Source organism: Sceloporus undulatus, chromosome 1, assembly GCF_019175285.1.
Source record: "Sceloporus undulatus isolate JIND9_A2432 ecotype Alabama chromosome 1, SceUnd_v1.1, whole genome shotgun sequence".
NCBI classification, from domain to species: domain Eukaryota; kingdom Metazoa; phylum Chordata; class Lepidosauria; order Squamata; family Phrynosomatidae; genus Sceloporus; species Sceloporus undulatus.
In genome coordinates this window covers 186,811,685-186,836,917 of record NC_056522.1, presented here as the reverse complement: position 1 = coordinate 186,836,917, position 25,233 = coordinate 186,811,685, and the positions used below count along the sequence as shown (strand labels likewise).

Below are 25,233 nucleotides of genomic sequence, written 5' to 3'. Positions count from 1 at the left end.
GTAGCATGAAATTCATATTTAGAAGATGGGGGGGATACCCATTTTAGGGAAGGGTTGAAGACTTTTCTAGGCCAAATGATAAATCTGTGAATTTTGGGACGAGAACTCAAAAGCAAGCCAAGCCGCTGCTATAGAACAACAAGAGTTTGTGGAGAGAACCCAAACTCCCCACAAAACAGATCCCTTGAGGAAATGAACTAAGCTACATGTTATAAATCAAGCAAATCCATGGCAAAGGACACAAAACAAGCAAAGCATAGCTTAGTTGAGAGAATAAATCATAGATTACTTGAGAGAGTAACTGAAGAATTAAGCATCTAGAATGCTGTTTACCTTTTACACACTCAAATACTGCCCTTTGATCGCACAGAGAGAAAGACACACAACCTCCTGTACTCAACCAGCATGGTTGTTTCTATTTACTTGAATGACTTGTGCTTTATTGGCACATAGAATATATGCAGACATACATATTAATATAAAATGTATTTTCTACACATGAAACCCAAATACAATGTTATATTGTCCCAGAAAAGATGGTAGGAGAAAAGGCTACCAGATGATAGGAGAAAAAGAGAAATTAAGTCCAATGGAAATAACTTTCTGTCTGCATCCAATGGACAATCTAACATGTCAGACTATAGCCTTTGACAATGATTCTCTGAGATGATGATCCCCATCTTCAGGGAACAAAACTGTCAAGAGTGCTTACAGTCCACGTTTTGTGAGTGGATCCCTAATTTCAATTAGGACTGAAACCATGCAAGCTGCATGCTGCCCATTAAGAGTATTTTTGTAAATCCCAAAGATATCACTTCCAATTTTACACACACACAATGAGAAGTGTTAATGGAGAAATTGCAAATCTGGTGGTACAATTTTCTTGCAAGGCACACCTTCCTGCTATTTTTAGAAGGAAATGCTTTTTTTTAAAAAAGTGGTTTTCCTACCCAACTGGAAGTGATGTTTTGTTCCATTCCAGTTTGACTTATCCCATGACGTTTTAATTTGTCTTACTTCTATCTGGATTAAATCTTAATTCGGGTGCATCTTGATTTTGTCAGATGGTTTTTGCCACCTAATTTGCCGCCCAAATACATCCCGGGCCCATCCCCGCTTCTAGAGCTACTACTCGGTTCCAGTTTTCCAGCTTGAGAAAATGGCCAGCGGAACACTCCTGGTAGCAGGGATGGACCCAGGCTGTATTCAACAGCAAATTAGGTGGCAAAAACATCTGATAATATCAGGATGCCACACAAATTAAGATTTAAACCACACAGAGATAATTTGAATTAAAAAGCCATGGGATAAGCTCCACAGAGGGGCTGGAGTTGTGCTAGAAAAATAATTTCCAGAGTTTGCCCAGCTCTGATCTACAGATAAAAGTAGTGGAATGAAGGCTAAGAACTGGGAAAAGAAGGTCTCAGGAAGAGACCAAGGGACTGAGAGTCTAAAGCAGGTGTGAGCAATGTTAGGACCCTCTGAGAACCATTTTCCATCTCACTGGGCTCTCTAAATGGGACTCCACCAACTGAAACCAGAAGTGACTAGAAGGACATGTCTGTTTTTCAAAAAATAGTTGTGGGGCTAAAACAATGAGGGACTCTTGTTTTAGAAAAGTATGCCCACTAGATGTTTATGGAGATATGATGCTGCTCTTTTTGTTAAAAAAATGTTTTTAAGTATTTGAGGACAACAGAGAAGGAAGCAAAAATAAAAACAAGCTGTAGCTTCATGAATTTCACCCCTCCCCTACAGACAACAGAGCTGAAAGACCAACCCAGAGTAAGCTAGGGAAGGAAGAATAGGCGCATGTGGGAAGAGTAGGTGAACGGATGGCTCTAGCAGCCATAGAACAGAGGCAGGAAGACCTCAAGAAGTGTTGAAGGCCTAGGAAACAAAAACCTCACAATACTAAATTCTAATACAAGCTGCAAGATATAGCTGGAGATCAGACGTGCTAATGATACATTTCAAACATGAAATGTTTTTTAGTTAGGCTGCTCCTTAACTAAGGCAGCTTGGTCTCTAGCAGTCATTTCGTTCTTCATGACTATACAACTTTGCTTCTTTTGTATAACAAAACCATTTTCCAACATCCTTCACTGAGGTCAAGTTACTTTTCATGTATGTGGGCATATGGACCAAAGACTATGTAGATGCAAATGCCATAGCTTGCTCCCCAAAACTGCTCTGCTGATAACTGTATTGATAGTTGTGCATTCACTATGAGTACATGTACATAAGAAGCTGGTTTAGTTGAGAATATGCTGTAACTGTTTAGCTATCTTGCTAGTGAGGTTACAGATTTTCATCTTTGTGTGTCCTTAGACATCCTCTGCCGGCAAGAAGCATAGTTGATTTGAAGAGACTTCAGTTTCAGGGCTTTCACATGGTTGTAGACTCATGGAGTTTTGAACTTGCTCACTGACTGTCCCAGAACGGCTAACTTCCCACAGTGTGTGTTTCACCAACTCCGAGAAGGTCACACTGAAACAGGACTGGAGCTTTTTGCTGAGTAGGACGTAAAGAATGGGGTTCAGGCAGCTATTGATGAAAGCAAAGCTGACAGCAAGAGGAATGGCATCCCGAAACAAATCATGAAAGTAGTCACTGTGGTGAACTGTCAGCTCAAGAATGCTAAACAAATGGTAGGGGGTCCAGCAAATAAAGAAAACCACCACAACAGCAAGAATAGTCCAGAAGAGCCTGCTGGAGGTCAGTATGGCACTCTTCTTCACCTGGCAGATCAGAAGGGAGTAACAAACCATCATGGTTAAGAGAGGAAAGAGATAGCCACAGATGAACCGCACCCAGATCAAAATGTGGTGCCGGAGCACAATGAGATCAAAGTCATTTGAGTGGTAGTTGTTGTAGCAAATGGTGATATTGGTGGGTAGTGTAAGTGTGTCTCGAAAATACAGTGCTGGGCTTCCAATGAGGGTAGCAAAAATCCAGATGGCCAAAATAAGAAGCAGGGTGTTCTTGAGAGTGCGGTGCCTATAGGAGAAGGCCGGGTGGATCAAGTGGACATACCGGTCAAGGCTGATGGCTGTCAGGAAGAAGACACTGGCAAACATGTTTAATAGGGAAATGAAGGAGTTGGCTTTGCACAACCACTTCCCAAAGGGCCAGTGGAAGCCCAGGGCGACGTACACAATGTAGAGAGGCAGGAATAAGACAAAGATGAAGTCTGCAATTGCCAGGTTGAGGAACCAGAGCGAAGTGACAGTCTTGTCCCACTTAAAGCCCATGATCCATATGACTAATGCATTGCCGGGTACTCCAAGGAGAAAAGCCACACTGTGCAGCACAAGTGAGACAATCTGGGCATCAGTGAGGTAGGATTCAGGAGGCTCATCCTCTTCATAGTTCTGAAAATATTCTGTGAAGTTATCATCATACTGCATGATGTCAGCTGATGCCAGGTTCCTAGTTGCCTCCTGAGAGGATGGGAACTGGATGGAAGTAGGAAGGAAATCAAAGTACAAGTAAGATCATCAAACTAATAGATCAGTGGTAGCAATAGCATTTTATTATAACTTATGGGCAGCTATCTGCCTTCATACATAGGCTAATGATTCAGTAGGGCATCCCTGCTTTCCTTTCTCCAACAAACACTTTTTTTGTTTGTTTAAGCAGGTGATTAATATGTAACTGCACCAGGGAGGCTTTTTATCAATGGAGAATGTTTTAGTTATTTATTAAGTTTTGTATGCTTCAAAATAATTTTATATTATTTTATATTAGTATTAAGGAGCCCTGATGGCACAGGGGTTAAATGCCAGTACTGCATCCAGTACTGCAGCCATTCACAGCCCCAAGGCTGTGAGTTCAATCCCAGGTAGGGCTCCAGGGTCCATTCAGCCTTGCAACCTTCCGTAGGTCACTAAAATGAGTACCCAGCTTGTTGAGGGCAATCCGCTTACACATTGTAAACTGCTTAGGGAGTGCTTCAGTGCACTGATAAGAGGTGTAGAAATGTATTTGCTATTGCTATTGCTATATTGTTTTAATTGTGATGATTTTAATGGTTCTTAAAATTGCATTGGTAGATCTTAATTGATTTCCTTCTCTGAACCGCCTTGGAACCCACTCTGGGAGAAAGAGGGGATATTAAATAAATAAATAAATAAATACAATAAATACAATAAATAAATACAATAATTTCCCTATCAAAATATTTATCCTCGTGGTGATAAAACAATTTTGAATTCTCAACACAGTGTTATTTATTGTCATTATATCCATTTTAAAGAAATATGACTGAGCAGGACGTTCACTTAGGATGAATCGAAAGCTTTGCCCAGAGGCTGGGGAGATTTCAGTTCTGGTGTACAAAAAACATGTTACTTCACAGCTCTGGATATTGTGGTAAGAACCTGGAGCCCATTCACTCTACAGAATTATAGCACTATGATTTCCCTTTAAGTGTCATGGCTGTATTCTCAGGAATCCTGGGATTCCCAGTTGAGAGAGGGGCCTTTTCAATCTTCCTCTGGGGCCTCTGACCAAACCACAACTCCTAGGATTCCATAAGATGCAGCCATGATAATGAAAGTGAAATTATACTGCTATTATAGTTACTTGTGTGAATGGCACCCAGATCCTTGATCCTCATCTACATCAAAGGGTGTGTTCACACTGTAGAAATAATGCAGTTTGACATCACTTTAAGTGCTGTGGTTCCATCCTAAGGAATCCTAAGGTTTGTAGTTTTACAAGGTCTTTAGCCTTCTCTACCAAAGAGTACTTCTGCTTCACGAAACCATAAATCTCAGGAATCTGTAGTATCAGCCTATGGCAGTTAAAGTAGTGTCAAACTGCATTATTTCTACAGTGTAGATGCACCCAAAGAATCTTGCTGGTTTCCCTCTCAAAACCATCCCTCTCAAATTCCTTTTGATCCATGAGGGAAAAGATATGGAGAGAAGACAGCTATCCTTCTGTTCCCTCCCCAAGAAAACAGGTTGAGGAAAAAAGCCAAAACTGTTTTCATATCCCAAAATGATGAGTTTTCTATTGCAACAGTGTCAGAAATTGGGGGCTCTTTCACACTACAAAATTATAGCACTATGATTCCACTTAACAGCCATGGTTCTACACTATGGAGTCCTTGGACTGGCAGTTGAGAGAGAGGCCTATACAATTTTCTACCAGGGTGCTTCTCCAATGCCTCACCAAACTACAAATCTCAGGATGTAGCCATGACAGTTAAAGTGGGATCAAACTGCAGAGAGGCGCATGAGAAATAGCCCACATTTAAACAATAAAAGTTGGTCTGTAAATCAAACATTTTAAAACAATGGGGAAACAATTAACACCAAACATGTAACACAGGAAAAAAATGCAGTTTGAATTATCAATTGACAGAATACTATTACATTCTATAGTAACAGAAACAGTGGTCAGCTAAAGAAGTCATAAAATGTTGAGTAGTACAATCTTAAACAGAGTCTCCAAAGGAGATGATCACACCTGAAGATCCCACCAGGATAGATGAGGGATTGAACAGTCAAAACCAGATGTTATTGCACACAGCCACAGCCCAGTGAGTGCAACCTGTCTGCAGCCCCCCCCCCCCCCAGCCGTGTTTATTCAGAGGCTTTTCAAAAATGGCAAGCTCTCATTTTTGAAAAGCCACTGGATAAATGCTGCAGCTGTGTGCAATGACACCCGTTTTTTACTCTTCAATCCTGCGTCTATCCTGGCAGGATTTTCAGGTGTGATAATCTCCACAGTGTCCTAGGTTAAAAGCAAAGGTTGCATCTCAGGTACAAATGTGGCACCTTGAGGAGAGCAAAGGAACATGGCAGAGTTTCAAGCCAAAAGAAGCATTAGAGAGTTCTCGATTTTCATTTGAGAATTTCAGTCATACTACCGAGAATTTTCATATGCCACTCAGCCTCATTAGGTTTAATTAACTTCATTGCTAACTAAATCAAAACATGCAATGCAAATGTACTTGGAACAGCATGTGCCAAGAGTGGCTGGCTAAATTGCCCATAAGGGAATAATTGATGTGGCAATTTTGAAAATTAATCTTAGAAAACTTGATGATAAAATCCAGCTTGAAACATTTGCAGCTTCGCTCTATTCACAATGGAAGAGATTTCATTTCTAGGTATGGCTTACACTGGTCTCTGCAATGGCACAAATCTCTGAATATAGCCTGTGACTAGGGGTCATTGTGGGCTTACCCATATTAACTATGTACTCCGAATCCCCCTGGGCTATGCTGTTTGCACTACATAGCCTCAAAATCCCTAGTTGGGTCTAGGTGTTTACACAATGCCCAGGCCTGATTCAGGGTTTCCATCCCTTGTCCTGCATTAAATAGACTTACCTTTTGCTCCACGTTTTCCAGAAAGTGTGAAGCAAAATGCAGCAATGACAGTTGGCTCCCTTCCCATGTGGTCCCTATGAGCATCACTGCCAAGTTGCTCTGTGAGCACAAGTTGCTCTGAGGCCAGAAAGTGGCTGAGCACCTCATACTGACCTAAGACCAACCTGTGCCCACAGCAGCAGCAACAGCCAGCTCACAGGTATGACATGGGAAGACAGCTGTCAGTCATCATTGTGATTTGCTGCAAGAGGGAAGGGGGAGATTCGAGGCCAGAATACTTGGGGGGCAGCCCAGAGTATTCAGGCAAATGTAAACAAGTCCTCCATTAGGAATAGATATCCCAGTTACAGGTATACCTCAGTTAATGAGTGGGATGTCTTCCTGGACATTACATCTCTCACTGAAAATTTGGTACCAGAAGCAGAAAAAACATGGAAAGGATAGGGACAGATTCGTACATCACAAAAAAGAAGAGCAGCTCAACATGTTTCAGCAAACTTTCATTTGCTGAACCAACAACACGTACATGTGAAACAAAACGGGGGGGGGGGGGGGAGACAGGCCAGGAAAGCATTGCATAAGCAAAGAAAAACATTTTTAACCTTATAGAGGCAACATTAAGACAACATTAAGGCATTTTCAGAATATACCTGGGGACAAATTTTTCTTTCACCAGCTTCCACTTTTCTTATGATTTCTATTTTGGTCACCAAACTTATAAATGTATACTGTTTAATATCCTGGGGCAGGATATGCATTCTCTTTTCTCTTAGGCATACCAAACAGCTTGACCAGCTTCCATCAACATAGCTTTATTGTTTTATTCATTTATTAGTTACATTTATATGCCAGCTTTCCTTGAATGTGGATGTGAAATATGTGTCTCTCCTCCCTTCCATATACTTTATCCTAGCAATAACTCTATAAGTCGGGTCACATAAAGGGGGAAAGATTGGCCGAAGTCCACCCAGAGCATCATGATTGAATACAGGCTTGAAAACTGGACCTCTTGTCCTTCTAACCATGATACTACACTGAGCTTTCCTCACAGGGCGAAAAATGCATTTTGGCAATATGTGGAAAGAAAAACATTCAAGATTTTTAAAAATTCAATATAACATAAATACTATAAAATTAGACATAGACTTAAAACCAATGAATATAATGGATAAACAAACATTGATTTTGAAGGTGATTTATCCATTTTTTTCAAACATTTTGTTATTATTATTATATAGCGCTGTAGATTTGCACAGTGCTGTTCCTTCTATTCTTCCAAATCTAACTATGCTCAGTATAATAGTACATTTTTACTCTGTCCTTTTCTTCTAATGTTTTGCTTTTTTGATTCTATCATTAATGGTTCAACCAAACTTGTTTTCCCCAAATATGCCAGTGTATTATACAATTTCATTAGTCTCTAAATCCAATAATTGACATTACTCCTCATTTGTTACTTAAATATTTCATTACCGGATGTCAACTTTCTGTAAACCTTCCTAGACTTTCATAACTTATTAAACATGTCAGTTTATCTAATTCAGCCTTTTCCAACAATTTTAATAAACATTATTGTATAGAAGGAATTGAACTCACCATTGTTTGTTCCACCTACTCATCCATTTACCAAAACACAGAGCTCAAAAGCAAGTGGATATGCTTTCTTCTAGCCAAATTGATGATTAAACTTTTCATTTCAGACTTTAACATCTAGCTAAAAGATTTGCATTTATCTGGGGTGGTATGGGCAGGTGTATCCCAGCAAATATGACATTTAGGGAAAACCACATGTTTTTGTTCAAGAATAAAGATCCACGCATGTAAGCCCTCCCTTGGGGATGGGGAATCTGCAGAAATACCACTACCGCCCACATGAGTCATTTAAAAATATACTGTAAACATTAAGAAATCATCTAAACAGCTGCAATTATGAGTAATTTCAAATTAGGAATAGTCTTCAGTTATCATAAGGCAAGAGGTTCAGTCAGTTTCAGCCAAAGATACAGTTACTCTCTGTTATTCAGTTCAGCCTTGCTTCTGTTTAAATGCCTTAACTCTAAACACAGACCACTTTGCATTGGTAATTGATATGGAGTAAAAGCTTGAGTGTGAGTGTTGATAAAGAACCTTATTCTAAGAATATGGACTTTATCACATGGGGGGAAAGTCAGGTTAAAAAGGCATTTTCGCAGCAAAGTCCCAAGATCGTGACAAGACACATTGTGATTAGAGAGGATTTATCCCAGGAATAACCAGGGAATAACCAGCAAGAAACAATTCACAGGATTTCCCCATGAAAGATTTGTTGCTGGTTATTCCCTGGTTATTCCTGGGATAAGTCCTCTCTAATTGTGACATCATCTGAAAATGTTTGCTGTGACCTTAGGACTTTGCCAGGAAAATACCTTTTTAATCCTGTTTTATCCCCGTTTTCCCCCTGTGATAAAGTTCCATGACAGAACAGGTTTTTAAAAAGTGAAACATCAGAGTAACTCATAGATACCAAGGTTTACTCCTTTGATTTTAGAGGTATTCAAGCACATGGCTTCAGTCTCTCCTTAAACCCAATGCAAAGTATTTTTGGCTGATGCTAATAGCATAAATTCCTGTAAGGAAAGTCAAAGGTACCTTATTGTGCCACTACATATGTGGATCCTTTTACACTAGGGCAGTAGTCCGCAAACTGTGCCCTTTAAGAGATTTTGGACTTCAGCTCCTAGAAGCCTCAGCCATGTTGGCCAATAGTCTGGGATTCTGGGAGCTTGAAGTCCAAAATCCCTTAAAGAGCACAGTTTGGGGACCACTGCACAAGGGTAGCATCACAACTTTTGGTGTGTTACATTTGAAAGCTGAGATATATGAAATAGAATTGGTGAAAGGAATACCTAGGATAGAATAGCAATGGTGGCTGTCCATTGAATTCAGTAGAAGTTGTAAATTTATACTGACTCTTTCTCTGAATAATGTTACACCATCATTGGTGGTGGGACTGTAGTCTAATGCAAAGTGTTACTCAAAGTGGTGTTCAGTGGACTGACAGATGGTCCATGAGCTGCTGGCCCTTGACATTTTGAAGGAAAGAAACAATTGTAGCCAAAGGGGACAAATATTGTACTGGTCCATAAAAGATTGGGGGTCCCCCATCAGGTCGTTTAAGAAGCATAGCTCTTAGGTATCATATATTTCCAGCTAAGTATTGCTCTTTTCCTCAGCATTCCCCATTTTGATTTCGAGGCCAGGCAGTGATTCCTTAACAACCTTTCCTAGAACAAGGCAACATTGAACATACTTGAAGTTTTTTTTATTCTCACTTGCAGATGTAAATCTTGACCTGGTTCATCCTCCCTCAGTATACAAGAATATAAAAATACAAATATGAAGAAATGTTGTCACTGGCAAGTTTCTCCATGAGATTGGCCATCTCACGGAGAATCTTGCCAATGGCAACATTTCTTCATATTTCTATTCGCATCCCAGAGACAATTGAAAAGTAAGTTCATAATGCATTGCTCAAGTATACATGGTCCTTGGAAGGAAAAAGGCTGGGTAGCAAATTAGATAGCAAACTAATTGAATGGTACATTAGATGTCCCAACTATGGTGACCCTGCTGTCCTCCCAACCAGCCCCAGGGGACACCAATTGCCATTGTAATGGAGAGGACAGCCCAATATCCTCAAAGAATTTGCTTTCCTGTTTTTTGATCCCCCTAAATCTCAAGTTCATCTACTCTTCCCAGACAAAACAGATATTTTGAGGCAAATTGCTCAAGAATTTGTCCAAATGGTGGAGAGGCTGAGCTTCTTTTCTAACAGCTCCCATAGTACACTAGCCAATATAACATAGATGTTACTATTTCATTGTATGCTTTTAATGCTAGGCATGCCTACCTAGGAGTAAGCCTCACTGAAAGTGCAACCTGGTGGCCTTTGACTCAAATTCAGTGCCTAATTTGTCTAAGAGTTTTTATTGCTATTCGAAAGGTCTGAATCAAGTTTATAGAAAGAAAAAAATCCATGCTGTTGACATACAATCCCAAACATAAAAGGTCACCACAAATGGAAAAGACTCCTAGAATCTAGAAGAGGTCCAAGAGTTGGCAGGTCTTCAAGAACATGGAGATACTTTTGTGGTTTGAGTGAACACTGTGTGTTATTTCTGCATCCCATGGGCTTATGATTAAGGTTTAGCATAGGTTTTAAAGTCCAAAGACAATGAAAGCAAGATGTGGGAATTCAGCAATGCATGATTTCATGTGTGATAATTCACTCTAGGATACTTTAAAAAAAACAACTGACTTTTGCAAACAAGGCTGCTACCCAGAATGTGAAGGAAAAGATGCAAAATCTGTTCATGACATGAACGCACAAATTCTCTTTATTTTACGTTATGCTGACAGTCTGCTGAAGATGCTTCTCCATTCTCAGGAAAGTAGTGCAAAGTAAATTGCTGACCTGTATACTCTATATTTTCCACTCCATGCCCATCCCATTCCATACAAAAGTGTCCCATAGAAAAACCTTGTTCGAAACTTTGTCAGAACTAAAAAAGTAAAAGTATTTTCCAGGAAAGAAACAGCAGAGTAAATGTCTGTTTCCTCTCAAGGTTACGGTGCTTTCCTAGAACATCAATTTCCAGAATGGTAGCTTTCTTAGGCTACTGCAATAATGATTTTGGAGACATCATTTTTTGTTTTGTTTTCTTGTTTCCTTTTTTTTTTAATTGTGCTGCTATAGTTGAGATTTTTGTTGTTGTTAAATTTCATTAATTATGAGACGAACACACTAACAATGCAGAAAGGCAAGGTATAAATTGTTGTAATTATGTAAATTAATGCACCAGCAATAAAGTTGTCCCCCAGTCCAGGTGTGGCCCTTCCAGTAGCCTTTTGTGAGGCTGCGATTTGGAGACTTCCATTCTGCACTAGTTCTCATCCTACCCAACTGAAACAATTTGTAATACAGCAACATACATATGTTTCTCCTATGCATTTTGTAAGTTAGGCCTAGCCGAACTAAACCATTCCTCATTGTTTTACAAGACAAGTGAGATACCTAGGTAAGGTCACTTTGGACACATGGCATCTTGGCCCAGCTGATTACTTCCTAATAAACTTCTGTAATACCTCCAGCTAGTATTTTCCACCACTCAAAACAAGCAGAAGACACCTCCGCTTTCCATCACAAAGACTGAAGATCATATGTTTCTCTGAGATATGGGACGTGTTTGCACTACAACATTTAGGCAGGTTGATATTACTTTAACTGCCAAGCTTTAGATTGTATGGGATCATGGGATTTGTAGTTTGGTGAAGTATTTAGAATTTGTTGCCAAGAAAGCCTTGAAGCTGTAGTTCAGGGGAGGATTCTATAGGATAAGTGCTCACCAAATTGCAAATCCCAGGAACCTGTAGAACAGAGTTGTACCAGTCAAAGTTCTATCAAGTGAAAGGTAATTGTGCAGTATGAGTATAGCCTTGGTTAGTTATATAGGCTTCACGGTCTCTTTCAACAACAAATGTTCCCTTCCCTGGCTGACAGGTGATTTTGTTAAAGTTGTGGTTCATCACTGCCAGACAAACAATCCCTAATACAGTTTTTTGAAGATGCCAGACACAGATGCTAGCAAAACATCAGGAATAAACTCTTCTAGAACATGGCCACATAGCCTGAAAAACCCACAAAAAACTGTGGATGCTGGTCATGAAAGCATTTGACTTCACAATCCCTATCATGACTCAAAATAAAACAGAAGCCATGTCATTATGGGCAGCAGAATAGAGAGCAGAGGGCAGATTTGACCCCAAAAGCACAAACTTCAACAGGTTGTTTTGCACAAATAAAGAAGAGCCACACAACAGATTCAATTTAGGCCAGTGATGCATGTGCAAGAAATCTTTATAATAGTATACATGGGAGGGGGGTAAGGTTGGCATGTCTGTTTAAGTGGTATACAGAATGGAGAGTGATCTAAGACAACATTATACCATAATAATGATGGAGCCAAGGATGATGGTGGAACCAAAAAATGTTTTGACAGTGGGAGAGGCCTGGCACTGGGGAGAAAGCTTTTGGTTGGCAACCAAAGTCTGGGTGGGGGAGCAAAGCTGAGTTTAGAGACAAGCATGATGGATGGAATGGAAATGGAAGTATATCTTTCTTGGTGCCAATTTATTTTGTTTTTCCCCAACCCTCTGGGCTTTGCTTATTTAATCACAAGCATGCCCTACATATGCTATGTAGGTTGTGAAAGTCATGCTTATCAGGGCTGACCTGGGACACTTTGCTGCCTTGAGCAGAACAGCATATGGCATCTCCCTGCCAAGTCAAGGTGATGAGTGTCCAGAGTAAGCCAAAACACACTGTCACATGAGGCAAAACATCTCACAATCTTCTTTCAGCAATCTGCATTATACGAGGGGGGGGGGAATGCAGTGACAACAAATTAAAGAATGACCATTTTGTTCCCTTTTCACAACAGCCCAAATCTATTGCCTGAAGCAGCTGGCTCACTTTTCCTAATAGTAGGGCTGGCCCTTCTGGTTATTAAAATTTCCTCAATTTCTTTGCTTTTGGAAAAGTCCTTTTCTATCCATGTATTGTTTTATCTCCAAAGATAGAAATCAATACTCTAGGATTGCTGTATATACTCATGTATAAGTCTAGAAATTTTAGTCAAAAATTGACCCAAAAAAACATGAGTCGACTTATTCACAGGTCAATATAGGTACTGTATATATGTAGAATTTTGTAAGTTCTTTGGCATTGTTTTCCTTTGCATCATCCTTTAGATCCTTTGTTACATGCCCCTAGATTTTACCCTCGACTTATCCACGAGTCATATCAAAATCCATAATTTTGACCCCAAAACTTGCCCTTGATTTATACATGAAGTCGACTTCTAGTTGAGCATATATGGTAAGACTAGAAAACAGCAAGCTCTCCACCCTACAACCACAAACATGTCAAGAACTGCAGTGAACAGAAGTTAATGAGAAAGAATTTATTTGGTCTATCAAGCAAATACTTTTACATATTCTAACCAGCAGCCCTCTGCATTTTTTCTCAAACCCACCAGGCTGATTCTTGAGTTTTCTTTCTTCCACAGAAGGGGCTCCAATCCAATGGAGGCTTCCAACTGAGAAAGACTTTTGGGTCGGGGGGGGGGGACGGTTTTAATTTGTTCTTCTTCCCCTCTGAAAATGTATACTGAAAATGTGCAGCCTTATATAGGCATCCTGAATTAATACTGTGAACTCTACCACCTTCTTTTCTGGCATAAATGTAGAAACCACACTTTAGAAAGCTTATTATTAGCTTGAAAGAGAGCATGTACATACATGAGAGAATGCACATATTAAGAGAAACAAAACACCAAAAGGTAAACGGAGGGAGGAAAGAGAGAGAAGCACACTTACCAGTTTAATTCTCTCGAATCAAAAAATGTACCTTATGTCTGAGGCTCACTCTCAAATCTGTAAGCAAATGGACAGAAAAACACAGTTTGGCTTTCCTTTCCGGTGAGATCTGCTGGGGTGTTTTTTCTTCCTTTGAAAAAGACCAGATAGAAAAAAAATGTGTTTGTCCTAAACAGCAGGGAAGGTGGAAATACACCCTTGGCAATTTGGGAAGTTTAAATTTGACTGTTTATACCACTGCAAGAAGAGTAAGAAAATACTCGTCACATAGATGAATCACCACACCAGTGTTTGTATGGAAAAGGAAGCAGTGCTGTGCTTGCTATCTACCATGGCATCCGCCCGACACAATTAGGGCTGTGGGGTGAGGGTCTCTGGCGGATATGGGAGCCTGAGAAGCTTTCATGTTTCAAATAACATATGGGAGTCAAACCAAAGTGTCTGGAAGGTTAACTGAAGGCTAAATTACTTTCCTCCAAAATCAGTGATAGTGATAGGGCCCTGTAAAAGAGAGACTGAGACTGCATCCAAACTGTCATGGCTCAGTGCTATGGAATTCTGAGATTTGTAGTTTTGTGAGATAGTTCTCTCAGAGAGCTTTGGTGCCACAACAAACTACAGGTCCCAGGATTCCATCACTCTGAGCTATAGCAGTTAAAGTAGTGTCAAACCTCCTTATTTCTGCAGTGCGGATTAAACCAGTAAAGGCTGTTGTCCTGCAAATACACATCCTTACTTGGGAATTCACATCTCACTTAAGCTTAAACTCTCTAGGTGGGCTTCTGCAAGGCATTTTGCTTCAGTCTCCTCATCACCAATGTGGATATAATGCAGGTATTCTTTCGAGGGTTGTTGTACAGAACGCTGAAATCTAGTAACTGAAGTTCCATAGTTCACTTCCACAGTACACAGTTATAGCACTATGATCCCACTTCAGTTGACATGACTACCTCCTAAGGAAGCTTCCTGGGTTTGTAATTTGGTTTCTGCCTGGATATTCCAAAGGCCCCTCTCTCTACTGCCTGTCCCAGGATTTCACAGGATTTTGCTATGGCAATTAAAGTGCTATAACTCTGTAGTGTGAAAGAGCCCTGAAACAATATGGAATGTGTCATTGAACATTATTGTATTGCTGAAGTTGCTTTTAGCAATTAATATTTTCTTGCAAAATGCAGAGATGTATGGTGAATGGTGTACAAAGTACAATTGTGGGCAATTTCATCCATTTAATCACAGAATCAGAATTGCAAAAGAAGAAGAAGACATTTTACTGTAATGTCAATTGAAATCTGATAATTTGGAGGAACTTGTGAGGAGAGGCTACCACACAGCTTTAGAATATGGTTGCTCCTCATTCCAAAATATTTACATCATGTAGATGCCACACTTCTACAATTACCGAGGAACATCCTCCACAGTCAGCTCTCCCATTTCTTCAGTGACTCAGAACAGAAAGAATGTTCCTCGATAGTCTATCCAAAACCACAGAGGATATCTATGAAATGGAAGAAGTGTTGGTGCTCTCGTAGTTGGATACCTTATTATTTCTCCTAGCTAATTTTCCTGAACAAATTTGTTTTAAATCATTTCATATTATTAAACTGCCTTCACATTATCTAAGGGAACCAGATCAAGCTACACAAATACTTTTTCAGTCTATTGTTTTGAAATTCCATTTTATCAGCTGCTTGCTCAATGATATTGAAATATGCTACAGAAACCCATGTTTTCTGTTGACAAATAGCCACTTGCAATAACTGCCTCAAAGGGCAGCCAACATGTTGGCTCCAGGCCTCCTATCTATCTATCTATCTATCTATCTATCTATCTATCTATCTATCTATCTATCCATCCATCCATCCATCCATCCTATGGCCCCTAATGCTGTTTTTGCAGTGTCTGGAACCCCCCTGAGTCTCCTTGAATGCCCCCTTCCAATAACTATATGCAAAAACCATTTGGAGAGGTTTCCAAGAGCAATGTGTTTGTCTTTCTAGAGGCTGGAAAGCCTCCAAATACACACATCAGACATATGTTCTCAATGCTTTATAAAAATTTAAACTGAAGTAGACAACCGGCTATTACTCTCCCTCCATTTCTAGAGCTAGTGCAGTTCACAGATCTTAGAGTAAAAATTGTCTCTTGAAATGTCTGCTGTAACCCACCCCACCTTACTAATACTCTTTAGAAAGTAACTGGCCTATGGTGCAAAACAAATTCCCCTCCCATCCACCTGGAACAAACCTCAGGGCACTAGAGGCAAAGGAGATTACTGCACACAGCTTTTAAACCACAATTCGATCTGGGGGGAAAACTGCTTTGGCAATACTTATCGCATGCCACTGCTCCTGACCCATAGCTGTTGTATCCTGTGTCACAATTATTTATTTATTTATTTATACATACCCCACTCTTCAGCCAAAAGGCCACCAGAGCAGCTTACAAATTAGATTGTCCCTTTTTATTGACAGGGAAAACCTGTTAATGACCTCCCAACTATGCTAGTCCCTGGGTATGAAATGTTGCTGACAGGTCACTAGCACGATTGCCAGTCACATGGTGTCAGTGTCCCCTCTTCTCCCCCTATCCTTCTCCCCCTCATTATTCCCAAACAGCCCAATTACCATTTTTATTCTCTTTTTTTAAAAATTCCAAATTAAATCATACTAGCAAAGCTCTAGAATTGCACAAAACAGTGTGTGTGTGTGTGTGGGGGGATCCCAGAAGGAATGCTGGGTAGGGTAGAGGGCAGAGAAACAGAGTTAAGAGGGGTCCATACGTGCACATGATGGTAGGGCAATCATGCAATTGCAAAGATGTGCAGTGATGAGAATGAGGCTTGTGCAGTAAAGCTCAAAGGGAGCGCATAAACCATGTGATACTCCTTCACACTCCTCCTCCATGCCTCCATAATTATAGAAGTTATTAAAAGTTAGAATTACATTACAAAAGGACTGAAATTACTCCTTGCTAATTTACTATTATAATGTAATGTTGTTGTACATAATTTATTAGGAGGAGGAATTTGTCATTTTTAATTGTTTATTTCCAAGCTCTGGTCGCTCATCTGCCATAGGCAAAATGTTGGTCCAGTTTGGAAGACTACCCAGAGCACTGCCATCACAACTCATAAGCATATAGTTTGGAAACAAGAATTGGAGTGATCTCAGGGTGCACATCATTGAATTCCAAGTTCAATGAGACATAATGTTTCTCAAATTTTAGTTCTGTATAATATCTTTTTTAAAAAAACAAGCATGAACATTTTTCAAGCCAAGTCAGTGGGGGGACGACTCTTATTAGCTTAACTTCTGTGCAGAGTCCATAGTTTGCAAGACAATACATGCAAAGATACTTAATGTTTGAGATTTGTTCCAAAAGCAAATTTTGGCTTCGTTTGTCCAAGTTCTAATTACTTTCTCCTTCTTTAGAGAATGACAGCTGTAGTTGATGTTATTTTTTCTGTGTATTATTCCTAGTTGGCTTCTGTCTATTTCATGATTGTGTGTTTTGAAATAGGTTTGTAGTTATATTAGAATAATCTGACTTCTAAAAGGCAAATAGTACTGCAGACCAACAGACATGATTAAGAGCTCAGTGATAAGACATGCTGTACCCAGAAAGAGAAACTCAATATAAACATACCTGGAATGTGTGCTGGGACTATGTCCGTGTTTCAGGCTATGATAGTTCTTGTCTGAGCTGCTCAAACAGTGGAGAAACTGCCATTTGCTCAAGGAATTTTTTTTTTAATTCTTATTCTTCTCTTCTGCCTTGGCATAGGAGGCATTTGAGTGGGATTGGGTGGTGTTGGAATGTTACAGGGTATTTACAATTATGGACAGTCAAAAATAGTCCCAATGAGACTCTTTCATATGGTGTAAATTTATTATAGTAGCACAGCTGTTCTTCCAACTGACTAGAGCTGTGCTGCAGTTAGGTTGCTCATTCTCATTGGCTCCACTGATTGTAACATTATTATTTCTGGTTAAGTGCCTACAGAGATTTCAACCCCTGAAAGCCTCTGTCTGAATTCATCCTAAACTTCCATGCTTTATATGTGTCAGCATTGAGAGACAGTGCCCAAATACACAGGTACAAAGCACTATAGAAGAACTCACCATCAGTATTCTTTCTAAAAATATAAGTTGGCTGGTGGCTTCTCTGTCAGTATAATAGTATAATAGTGACTCCACTGCAGGTTTTAATTCACGTGTTAAAGGAGATGAACCCCTCCCCAAAATATGTCCAGCACTTTGGAAAGCTCCGCTAAAGTTATGAAATTGCAGAGTGGGTTCGCTGCCTCCTGATATGGAGGTCACCACCTACCTTGATGTGACCTCCAGCATTGAACTAGAGCCCATACAGTGACTCAGTACTAAAACCAGATTCTAATATAACATTCAGTTTCCAATAGAAGCTAATCAGAAGCCTTTAGGAAGCACCCAATTGCCTTCTACTAATGTATTGACTGAAGTGTTGAATTAGGAATGGGAAAAAAGATTAAAATCCTCACCTTCCCACAACACCAAACTGTTTAAGATAAAATCCACTGTGATATATTTCCTAATCAAAGCTATGGCATGAATGCTGTTAGCCCAACAAATGATACCCATCTTAAAAGAACAAAAGAGACAATCTTATTTGATCTCTCATAGTCATGCAAACAGGCAGGCTTGGAGTTTTGCTACAGCAGTTGTCATCTTTTGATGAAAACATAGCAAAACAAGAACGAAACCCAAGTCAGTGTATCTTGTTCCATATTATGCCCAAGAGATCATTGTATTTGTGAACCACAAAAATCACTGAAGTCGTGTGTCTTTAAAGGGAAACAAGCCAAGATTCAGAGTCAGAACATGCAGGGAAATAAAGAGGTGCATGTCATTTCACATATTTCTGATAGCCTTTAGGGCTGAAGGGCGGGGTATAAATACCATAAATAAATAATAAATAATGAATAAATAAATGATTAATGAAGGTCAACTGAATAGGATACTGAAAAGAAAGGTCTACGGCAAGACAACTTGCTTTAAAGCCATCTGTTTTTATTTTATATTTCTTACTGTCCCATGAAGTAATAAAAAGATGAAAACAGGTGGGGAAATGACTTTCAAGGAGAAGCTGTGTCATCAACTTTTAACCTGAAATCACATTTAATTCTAAAGGGTATTTGTACCTTGGTTTCCTGTTTATCTGTGACTGGGATAAGTCCTGACCTACTATTCTGGAACAATATATCAAGGGACAATTCATGGTTATTAAATTCATCTGATGTTTGTATATTTTAAAATGGTACGCAGAACATCTTACGGAAATTAACTCTTATATTATCCCCCTCCCCTTCTACTAACATTTTAGAAATATAACAAACCAAAAATACCCACTCTATATACTGTGGCATAGAATCTTAAAATATTTGTCTTAAAACATTAATCACAGAGTTCCATGCAGAGCTGAAAACTGTTATCCACGCATGTACTTTCACAATAGAAGCTTAATTTATTTTGGTCATACTAGTCACGAAATTATGGGTGCTTAATGTTTCATTTACGAACCATAATACGTTCCAGAAGTAGGTCTGAATACTCAGTGGTGAATTTAAGTGTATAATAAAGGGAAACCAGGTTTCTAAGAATAAGTTCTGCTTAGTCACCCCTCAGGTGATTATGCTCTTTTGTTACGTTTTCATCAAAGGATCAATCCCTCGGTTTTCAAAAGAGGTGCATGCCATTTCACAGCACAACCTAGGCGCATACTCATCCACTGCATAACCTGTTTTTCTTTCCCGCTATCATCAGGGCTGGTCTAAGGGCATTATGGGGGTGGGGGGGGGGTTATGAACCACATTGGGTGATACCTTAAGGAGGGTGACACCACTGCTCCCCAAATGTCTGCCTTTTGGCGGAAACAGGCTGCAGCATTCATCCATGTTCCTTTAAAACCCTGGAGCTCAGCAGAAGAGGAGGCATGAGTGGGGCAAGGCTCATTGGGAGGAGAAATGCAAGGGCTCGGGGTTTTTTTTTGTTCTTTAATTTTATCCTTTTTAAATTTTCTTTTAAAACATCATATCTTACAATTTTTTTCATTTTAATCACATGAAACTATGTAAATGCATATGCATCTAAGGGCTGTGTGCACGATACTGTAATTAAAAGTTATAATTTTTAATTTTCCTAGTTGTTTCTATCACAATTATTACCATTACATTCAGAATATATGAGAATTATGACTCATGATTAATGTTGGTACAAAAAACATTACTAAGGATTCTGTATGGTGTAGCATGGGAGGAGGTTAATTGGGGGTTGACACTATGAGCTACCACACCAGATGATGCCAACCCTAGTGATGTCACTGGGCTGGCCTAATCTATTCCACTGCCCATGGTGAAAGAGCAAGTGACACCTTTGATTGTACATAGCAAATTAAATACCAAATTAAATAATAATTCACTGCCCTTTTATGACAGCCTAATTTAGGGGCAGTACAGATGGACGGCTCCGTGCCACCCATCTTTGCCCCGTGTCTGTGCTGCAGCATCCCCATGCTGCAGCATCCCCATGCTGCAGCACAGATGCGCCACAAAAAAGGGTCACCTACAGAGACTTCTTTTATCTGACGCCGGAAGCAGGAAGGGGCACCGCCATGATGCCACTTCCTGGTAGTGATGTCGCTGTATGGTGGTGGCATCATAGCGGACCCTGTATGGATGAGAGCCCACCAAGATGTCGGCAACCATACGTACTAGGGTTTGGAAGCATGGGGTTGCTGCACGCTCCCAAACCCTAGTATCAGCGACGCCACGTTGCTTTTGGCCTGTGTGTACCGAGCCTTTGTTTTCTCTGGAAAAGTTAACACGTGGAGTAAAATAGTTTCAGAACAAAGGAACTACTAAAATGTTTTAGGGAACTTGGTCTCTTTTTACTTCATAAATCAGACAAAAAACAAAAGGAAAAAAGAGCCTCCAACATCTGACAGATATATGGGGACAGACACTGTGAAAAGTTCCAACCTTCATCCATTTACTACAGATTTGTATAAATATCTTGTCATTTTTTTGTTACAGTGCAGCAACTTTTTAAAAATTCTTATTGTGGAAATGTAGATAATCATATTTGCTGTTTTTTATTAATAAATATATTACCCAAAATTCTGGGGTCCTGGGAGGACACCTACAATTGACTTCAATGGGGGAACTGATTTAGCTCAATAGGAAGCACCAGGAGGACCCAAGTAACTCTTTAGCCTACGTATAAGAGTTCCAAACTCAGCACCCCAGACAGCAGACTCCAAATTAGTGAGTTTATTTATAATAAGGGGAAATCAAATTCACTCAAAGGCATTCGCTCACCCATAGAGACAAGCTAATGGTGTAAAAGATGGTCATTGATAGCAAATTCAAAGAGTTTTAACAGCGGGCAAAGTGTTACCAGATTCAGGCATGGAGCTCTGATGGGAGTGGATGAGTTTTGTTCAGCATGAGTGGGTCTGCTTGTGCTAAGAAGTCAAAGGAGAAACAGACAGAGTTTCTATCTGTGTTCAGCGAAGACCAAATTTTGGTTGCCCAAAACAGACAAACAGACAGACAGACAGACAGACAGACAGATTATATATATATATATATAGAAATGGGAACTGAGGCAGTTTCTAAGAAGTGGAAAGGATTTTTCCAGAAGGAAGAATGGCTATAGGTTTGGGGGAAATAGTAAGACAATCAGTCTAGATGTCTCACACAAAAATATGTCATTTCCAGAGGTAAGTGCCATTTGATTCCCAGATTTTTGGCAAATACCTGGTGCATTGCCCTCCATCACACATCTGTGTGAAGGGATTATGCAGATTCCAGCCTCAAAAGACCTATCCTGCCTACATACACTAGTGCTCTCCAGCCAAATCTACTGGATCTCCATATTCAGGTAGGCTCTCGTTCTCAGTAGGGTAACAAATAATTTTTAAAAATGAGGAATTAACTTGTTAAATTACTCACTACTGTTATTATTACTGGGCTAGAAATAAACTAACCACATTATCCACTGTATTAACCCATTCCATTTCTATTTTGAGGCTATTGGAACATTTCCCTTTCCCAAGCACAGCAGGCGACTACAAAGCTGCTTAGCTTCTGCTCCTGAAAACAGGACTTTGTTTGCTTTCTGTTCTTGTTATATGCCTTAAAATCTACTCCAACCTTATTCTAGGATTATCCAAGAACAATGTACTCAGAGGGGGTTTGCCATTGCCTTCCTCTGAAGGACAGAAATGTGACTTGCCCAAAGAGCTTCCATGGCTGTGTGTGGATTTGAACCTTGGTCTTCTGGAGTCCTGCTCCAACATCCAAACCACTACAACAGTGCTGGCTCTCACTTTCTACTCAATGGGGACAGTGATGGTTTTGGGAAAGGCTAATAACATTCTGGAAGCCTCCCCAAAATGCTAATAGTACTAACAATTTCTGTGAGCAAGCACTCTCTGTGGTTATGGTTCTAAAATGGTTGTTGTTGTTGTGTGCCTTCATGTCGTTACCAACTTATGGCTTAACCCTAAGGCGAACTTATCATGGGATTTTCTTAGCAAGATTTGTTCAGAGGAGATTTGCCATTGCCTTCTCCTAGGCTGAGAGGCTTACAGTCTTGTTGATGGGAAGAGAAAGGAAGGAAGGCAGGAAAGAAAGAAAGATGAGCTAACATCCATAGGGGGTAGCCCTATTAACACAAGACCCATCGTGTGATGCTTCATGTTCAATTGTATTACCTTATGTATTATCATCTTAATGCTGTAATACATTCGTTTTTATTTTTTTTTATCCATGTTTGTATCTTGAACCTGTGATGTAGATTTTTATGATCAGTTTTATAACTATGTCTCATTTTTAGGTACTGTACTTCTAATGTACTTATATTGTTTTATAGCCATACAGCACTCTATATACATTTCAGAGTCCATGTTATTACATTTTAGTTCTTTTCTATTTGCTTTAGAATTTCTATAGGATTTTACAGTGTGTTTTACTTCTTTTATCGTTATTTTGTGTTATTCTGAAATGGTCTAAGGGCTAATCAATAAACATTTCTTTTACATGAGCCCCACTGATGTCAATGGAATTTACATTTGAGTTGACAATAGCCTTGTGACAGTGCTCTGCCACTAGTATGATGGAAATTTCTCTTCCCTCTACTATGCCACCTGAAAATCAGAACTGAAAGTTTTCCCCACTCTTTGGAGCATATTTTGGGAACATACAGGGAAGGAGGTGGAGTGGGAAATGGGTACTGCTACCTTTTCAGTTCCAGTGATAGAACTGTCAGCAAAATCATGCAAGTGAATAATCCCCAATATGACACAGCGCTGAAGAAGCACCATATAGTTATGCAGCTGTGGCTATGGCACCCTTTTTTGCGGCTCCTTTTTGCACCCTCAAAAGGCCAGATCGGGGTTATGGAGCGTGGTCGCCACAGCCCCAATCTGGCTAGGGCAGTCTGTAGAGCCCCAAACTTAGGTTTGCCACCTAGCCTGTCCTGACTCTCCCAAACTAGCCTGCTGCCCTCCAGTAGCAACTGAGACCCTCTCACATTGCCCGTGTTGCCAACCTCTCTGCATGGGAGGAAACCCATTTTCTCCTTCACTTCAGGCAGCAAAATGCCTTGGATTGTCTGACTTCCCACAGGTTTGTAGCCAGATTAAAAACCTTTATTAGGGTGTATGCACAACTAACTGGTCACAGTTGGGTATACTACTGGGTAAACATGCATTGGACTCTGCTGTTAATATCAGAAGCATTACATTAAATTTACAACACACTTACCTAGGTTGGCTTCTTGATGGCAACCTGTAGCAGAATGTTAAAGCTCTACAGTTGTTTTATCAACTCTGCAGAAATCCATAGTCTACACAGTAAAGACAATACTTGCACTTGCTGCTGCTAGGGAATTTTTGATGTTCTCTTTCTAGCCTCACCAGGAAAAACCAGTGTTTCAGGTCAGCTTTCTAAAGAAAAAGAAAATATCTCTGAGCAGTACTGCTAACCATTAAATAGTTGATTCATGGATTACTAGGGTGACACCCTCCTTGGCTCTGTCTAATGCCAACTGATCCAAAACATCTGACAGATGCAACTGTGTTCACGCCAAACCTCCCATTTCACTGATGCCAGACTGATATGGTGTCCAGTCTATGAGCAACTCTATCCATGCTCCCCCAACCCCCACCAGAGCACCAGGCTCCCAGCCTGCAGAGTTATGCTACATTGTGTTAGCACACCCTGCATATCCTGTGCTGTATTTGGGGTTCCCATATTTTCATCTTTCATATCTGGAGGCAGCCTGTTCTTAAGAGCTCGTGATGACCTTTAGGGACACTAGGTACGATTCCCAGGAAAAAAGACCCAAGGCATGTGGAAAATCCAGGTAATAACACATCAAGACTACATGGGTGTACTCCTTCCTTCCTCCAAGTCCACTCCACCAAGAGACAAAGGAGGTTTCATTGCACTGAAGTAGTAAGCCAGTTCTCTCTCTCTCTCTACGTCCTGCCAACCTCCCTGTCCATCCACCCTGGTGTCATCCTGATCCAATCACTGTTTTTATCACCTTAAATTTAAAGTCATCAACTAGTCTGGAATCCCATTGTCAATTCCTGGGAAAGAACATCAGGCCTTTGTTACCTTGCCAAATAGCCCTTCCTCAGAATCTAGTTTTCAAGTATAAATATTGGTGTCTCAAAAACCGAGCCTTTGCACACAGAGTATACTTGCAATTGTCCCAGGTTGCACTCCGTATATGTTCTGGGTCACCCTCAGACTTCAGTCTGAGACTCTCCTGCTTTCCGTGGTCTACTCTTCAGACAGGTAAATATCACCCTCCTTTAAAAAAAAACCCTCAAACGCCGCTATCCAGTTTCCATATTTCCATTTTGGCTGGCTCTGAATGCTGTGTCTGTGTGGATTGCAATTGTATGTTTGTAATTGTATGCTATATTTTTCTAAATAAAACCTTCTTAATTCAGCCAGATCTGGAGTTATTACTGGTATAAACAGATACAAACATTCCTAAAGGTTATCCACCCTCTTGCAAAGCTAATTTCCCAAACATTTAAAGTAACATTGACATAAATATAAAATTTATGTAAAATATCTTCTTTTTTATGACATGCATGACACAGAAAGAGAATACTTCTCCCTCCAACACACCTTTTTCTTGTTCTGAACGTAAAAGCAATACTAACTCAATAATAATCTCTGCATCCTGATCATTTATTTTCTTAAACATAACTTCTCCTAAATTTACTCCTATTAAAAATACAGCATCAAGACTACATTTATTTTATTTATCAAATTTATTTTATTTTCATTTGCCAAAGAAGAAAATGCAAAGGTAGGCTTAGTGCTGGACATAAAGAAAACAAAAATAATGCCCACAGAGGTTCTACATAAGTTCAACCTAGATAATGAGGAAATCTAAATAGTTAAAGATTTT

At 39.9% G+C, this 25,233-nt stretch overlaps 1 protein-coding gene across 7 annotated transcripts; it reads right to left on the bottom strand.

Annotated features, from left to right (window-relative positions):
• Positions 1–1,104: 1,104 nt before the first annotated feature.
• CMKLR2 (chemerin chemokine-like receptor 2) lies at positions 1,105–23,742 on the bottom strand. 7 transcript variants are annotated; one of them, XM_042444670.1, is made up of 3 exons: positions 23,565–23,742; positions 13,763–13,892; positions 1,105–3,458 (listed from the first exon to the last, which is right to left on the bottom strand). In XM_042444670.1, exon 3 carries the CDS (start codon positions 3,408–3,410, stop codon positions 2,328–2,330), a length of 1,083 nt encoding a protein of 360 aa, XP_042300604.1. In that variant the 5' UTR covers positions 3,411–3,458; positions 13,763–13,892; positions 23,565–23,742; the 3' UTR covers positions 1,105–2,327. The 7 variants fall into 7 exon arrangements, with proteins under 7 accessions (XP_042300604.1, XP_042300707.1, XP_042300658.1 ...); XM_042444773.1 differs by having other exon boundaries at positions 13,794–13,892; XM_042444724.1 differs by having other exon boundaries at positions 13,763–13,819.
• Positions 23,743–25,233: the final 1,491 nt, after the last annotated feature.